General features: G+C 33.3%; 1 protein-coding gene across 1 annotated transcript; it reads left to right on the forward strand.

The window, feature by feature from the left end:
- The first annotated feature begins 1,003 nt into the window (after window positions 1-1,003).
- LOC133174022 (uncharacterized) lies at window positions 1,004-3,736 on the forward strand. The gene is made up of 6 exons (XM_061309064.1): window positions 1,004-1,562; window positions 1,936-2,009; window positions 2,434-2,495; window positions 2,674-2,691; window positions 2,825-2,952; window positions 3,711-3,736. The coding sequence occupies exons 1-6, from the start codon at window positions 1,004-1,006 to the stop codon at window positions 3,734-3,736; spliced, it is 867 nt and encodes a 288-aa protein (XP_061165048.1).
- The last annotated feature ends 1,697 nt before the right edge of the window (window positions 3,737-5,433 follow it).

Raw genomic sequence — 5,433 nt, forward strand, 5'->3', positions numbered from 1 at the left:
ATCTTACTTTTAGTGCAAAAATAATCCTTTTATGATTATTACCAGTTGTTCCAAAAATTGAATTAACAGTATCAATTACCTTGGTCATTATTATCATATGTGAAACTTTAACACATGCTCATAAATCTTTGAATAAACTGTACAAGAGACGCATCATCTTCTACATGCAGGGTATTTTTACATCTTCTTTGTTGCACCTATCACTAAACGCACGTACGTAACGATTAAAACAAGAGATGGACTTGTTCATTTGATCAAAATTTTGTCAACTATTTGAATTTCGGATGAAACATTGCACTGGATTGTTAAATTCACCTTATGTAAAGTTTATCATCCATTTATTGTACTTCTCTATGTAAACAATCTGATACCTAGATAATCGATAGTTCAAGCTGATCGAACGAGAAGGTTATTAGTACTTATAATTGACTTTAATTTACGACTGCCTTTATTTTTAAACACGTGTGTCTAAGTAATTCATAATTAATAATTACCTGTACTTTCATCTATTAAGGCACAAGTTCTGAGTTAAAACAAAGTAAGTATACAAGGGTTGTTCGGAAAGTTCGTGGACGTCTGTCATATCTTTTTTATTTAACGTCATATGTTATCCAAATTTGGTAGAAATATTCCAACAATAAATTTAAATAATTTGTATTAAATTTTTCAAAAATATTATGATTTATTTAAAACTTATCCAGAATTAAAAACTGGAAGGGGAAGATAGGGAAAAATACAAATTTCTCTGTTTATCAAGAATAAATGTTGCCTACGAGTGTTTCATTACATTTTACAGATGAGGCCCATATTTATCGTTACGTTTGTGATTATTCTGGGGAATACGTATTCCTCGTCAACAATCACTCCGACAGACCTAGATACCACTGGCATTTCTGTCTCTTTACCAAATTCAACCTCAATCAGTGAGGGATTAACATCGGAGACATCGGAAACAGGGACAACGGGAAGGGCGACGTCAGAAACATCAACTACTCAATTAACAATGTCATCTGACACAGTGATAACAACAGGGGAAGTAAACACAACAATATCATCCGATTCCTCGACAGAAAATGACAATTTAACTACATCTTCTGTGACATCATCTGAGGTGACTACTATTACATCATCCGCATCACCTGATTCAACTACGAATCCGTCATCTGTTTCACATCAAGCAAGTAGTACAACAATAGTCTCAGAAACATCAGAAACATCGGGGACATCGTCGTCTTCAACAGAAGGAGCATCAACCTCAGATGATGCATCAACAACAGTCACTGAATCGTCAGGGACATCTTCTTCGTCCGCTCCTCCACCAAATAATACTGCATCAACTACTAGTATGTTACCTACAACAGAAAGGATGACAACAAACATGACAACAGAAGGACTAACAACGGAAGAGGCAACAACAGAGGTAACAACACTCGAAAGAACCACAACTGAGGAACCAACCTCAACATCATCAACTGTATTGCGGCAAACAATAACAACTCAAACAACATCATATCAAACAACACCAGTGTATGATATTAAAGATGAAATAATTTTGCCTACAGGTATAAGCCTTAAATCAAAAAAAGGCTAATTCTTAATGTTAAAATTTACATTGTGAATATTTTTTTCAGATGTATTTCTATTATTTTTCTTGTGTACTAGACAATATCTTTTGCAAATTGAACACTAGTTGAGAATATCTAATTAATATCTGATTTAATATTCAACAAAAACCCTATCAAGCATGAAAAAGCATTTCCAGTGATAACAGTATTAAAATACATACAGTATATACATTTGCATGCATTATGTCTAAACTAGCAACACATTTTGGGTCATAATACTTTGTCATGTAAGTATTTGATTTACTTTTATGTTGTTACTGGCAATATAATCAAGGATTGATTATTTTGTATAATTTAAGTCTTATTTTAGGTAATGCTGTAATACCAGTGTCAATCAATGTGACATTCAAAGATTGTTTGAAAGAAAATATTGCCCTTGTAGATGTAAGAATTCAAATCTTGTTAGTAACCTGCTTCAAATTAAATTTCCATACATTCAGTATTGCCCATTATAGGTGCTTAGGACAGGATCCATCCACTCCTCTGAAAATATACACCCCAGATCCAAGGACATTTTTTTGTTTTTCTACTTTCATAAAATATTCTTCAAGCATACATTTATAATTTATGAAAAGCAAATGAAAATATCCTTGGACCTGGGCTGTACATTTTTGGGGATGGGGAGGGAAATTGTCCACAAGCACCTGTGATATATAAATTTATGATCTTGTACTCTTGATTTAAACTATAAATAACAAAAATCACTTCGTACAAGCTGGTGCAATGAATTTTGAAGAGTTTCTAATGTGATTTCTGCTGCAATACTGTATTATTTCATTTATTTATTTTTTTTTTTATTTTTATTCAGCTGATTCTCGAGCTTCTGAAACTTGATACCTGTAAATCAGTAACAACTGAATCAGCTGACAGGTTAGATATTTCTAATTTTACAATAAAAGAATAATGAGTCCTTTTTATTTCTGATACATATATTTTGAATCATTTTTGGGTGGGGTACATTATTTAGTCTTCTTTTAAAAGCCACTTTCGATGCTTTTTAATGTCAAATTTGATATATATGTGTATTTTTTATATCATTTACTTTCAGTTGTGGCAATGACACCAGGTATCCTATTTTATTTCTGCTTTAAACTTTAAAAACAAATTAGGCATCCCAGCGAGAGAAAACTAAAGTTCATTTTTTCATAGTTGCAATATTGCTTTAAATAAATGTATTAAATAATCGATGTACATTTCAGTTATACCATAATATTTCGGGTGGATGTGCTGGCTTCCAGTCTACTTGAAGAAGATACTAAAAACAAAACAATAGAGAACATCACAACTACAATTACAAACATTACTGTATCTGAAATTACAGTACAAGGTACGATATTTCTAAAGTCATTATTGAATTTCTTTTCACATAAACACTGATTATATATGATAAATGGCAGGGTTCTCCACATTTGAAAATTTAACCATTGAGGAAGCTGCGCGAAGGCGAAATGTGACCGAAAACACGAATGTTTGTTAGACTTCCGAGCCTTCATTAATCAATGATTGGTTTCAGAAAACTTATAACCACTGCAACACAAAAAGTTGAAATAGCCAATAATTTTTAAAGCTGAAAAAAAAAGATTATGTATCTAACTTTACAAATGTGTATCAAAATTGTCCCAAAACTATAGGAACATTCTGAAGGAATTAAAAAAAAATATTTCAGTGATAGAGTAACCATGGCAACATTATTCAATCAAAGTACTCAGAAGTACAGAGAGCCGGGCTCTTTTACAGAGAAGTGAACAAAGACCGTTTTATATGAAACATACATTGTACAATATATAATAACAGATGAATAACAACAAGACACTGGAAGAATGTGTAACACAAAAAATATATTTATGGCATATAGTATAAATAAAAATGTTTAAAAAATTAAATAAAATGTAGTTTGAATTTAACAGCGTAAGGAATTTATCACATGAATCGTTTCGGGGTCTTATACCATTTACAGAAGTAAATAAACATTGATACAGCAAGGTCAAACGAGTCCTCAGCGGGGAGTTTTGTTCATCAAGGTGCACATCGGGTCACGTGCTCTCCACATTAGTGTTAGCCTGGTAACATAACCTTTATTTATAGAATATGACGCAGACAGGGAGACCTGATGAAAACCTTTCGCATATTTTAAACAAATAATTAATTGAAGAAGAAGGGAGAAAGTATATATTACCATTAATGATTTTGGTTTAGAGAATTTCTTAGTTAACTTAAATTTGTTTAATTTAGTGTTTGTATTGCCTCAAAGGTGATTGAGCATATGTACTATATTCTTACTCTTAATTGATTTGGCGGTGAGGAAGCAGCATTTCCGGTTGAACACCGTAACATAAGCCGGCTATTGCTCTACGAGCAATGAGCCCGGCTAAAAACTGATATACACAGTTGATGTTGTATGAAACGTTTTATTTAAATATTACTAAAACTGATAAATGGGAAGTATTTTGAAAAAAAAAATAGTTACAGACACACAAACAAACAGACGAACGAACACCGACATCCTGCCTATGTCCAAGCTTTTTAACTGCATGAAAACTTACTGATGGCATGCATGGTAAAAGTAAATTTATATAACCAGGGGCATATATTTGACATAACTGTAATTCTGCCTTCTCTATTCTGTTTTTTTTTTTCTGATCGTTCTATTTTTTTTTTTTTTTTACGTATTGCATTTTTTGCCGAGTTTCCTCCATTGTTTACTTCTCCACGTGCCCCAGTGCTAAACATAGCACCATGCGACGTTTCCTTAAACGGGAGGTAACTCTAAAACTAAGACGACGATTGGCTCTTATGTACATTTCATCAGAAAGATAATCAAGTTAAAACTTGACAACTAAGCATGAGGAATTGTTTAAATACAAAGAATAGGAAATTTTGAAAGGGTTAATTTTTTCTGGGCACAGAAACTTGAATCGGATGCGTGTCGATTATCATGTTGTTACTGCTCGTTATGTCATCTTTTGTAAATCTGTTATCGTATAGTGAACACGTTGGAATTTCCCGAAATTACATGTGTATAGGATAATTAACTCTCAAGATATTGATCATCAGCTTATTGGCTCTCCATTGTCACTCTTCACAGCAAAGTCGCCGATCAACGACCGTGTTTGTTTAGCCCAGTCGGACGCTTCCCCTCGAGGCGTGCGAGGTGCATCTCAGTCGTAGTATAAACACAATTAACTACTCGTCATTAAAAAGTAGGTATCAATACTGAAATTAAATAAAAATTTAATCATGGCGGCCGCCGATTTTAACCATGGCGCAGCTTGTTTAACCATGGCGCACATAAATTTAACCATGGTAAAACCCCTTGTGGAGAACCCTGAAATTATTGTAATCAATCAATTAAAACAGGATTTTCTTGTGTTAGAACGTAAATTGAACGGTTAGTTGTTGGTGTCGTTCCAGTAAGTGATTAATTTTCCAGGTGTCAATTTTTTAATGTGCGGCGGAAATGGTAAAAGGCAATTAGTGAACAACGAACAATTAATTTTCAAAAATATATTTAAAATACAAAACGGACTAGCTAAAAACAAAATCAACAGACTCCGTTGCAAAAAAAACGATCACCGATGCAATCAATAACTTATATTGTCGCTAGATGGCGTGCAAAAAAACCCCAGACATCTGAATTGACGGTAGATGGCGCTCGAATCTTTCAATGATAGATAGATAGATAGATAGATAGATAGATACACAGCTAATTGTGCCACGTACGTGTAACGTATGGTAGCACATACCATATGTTACACGTATGTGAAACATACGTAACACATATGTGTATTCCAACCGCACGTTTCACGTA

This window comes from Saccostrea echinata, unplaced genomic scaffold (genome assembly GCF_033153115.1).
Source record: "Saccostrea echinata isolate AGI-Se365-2 ecotype Australia unplaced genomic scaffold, CSIRO_AGI_Sech_v1 ptg000057l, whole genome shotgun sequence".
NCBI lineage: Eukaryota > Metazoa > Mollusca > Bivalvia > Ostreida > Ostreidae > Saccostrea > Saccostrea echinata.

Coding starts and splice junctions, on each gene's coding strand:
- LOC133174022 (XM_061309064.1), top strand. CDS start 1,004: ATGTCATCTGACACAGTGATAACAACAGGGGAAGTAAACACAACAATA. Junction 1,563..1,935: donor TGAAATAATTTTGCCTACAG/GTATAAGCCTTA, acceptor GTCTTATTTTAG/GTAATGCTGTAATACCAGTG. Junction 2,953..3,710: donor ATCTGAAATTACAGTACAAG/GTACGATATTTC, acceptor CTTTATTTATAG/AATATGACGCAGACAGGGAG.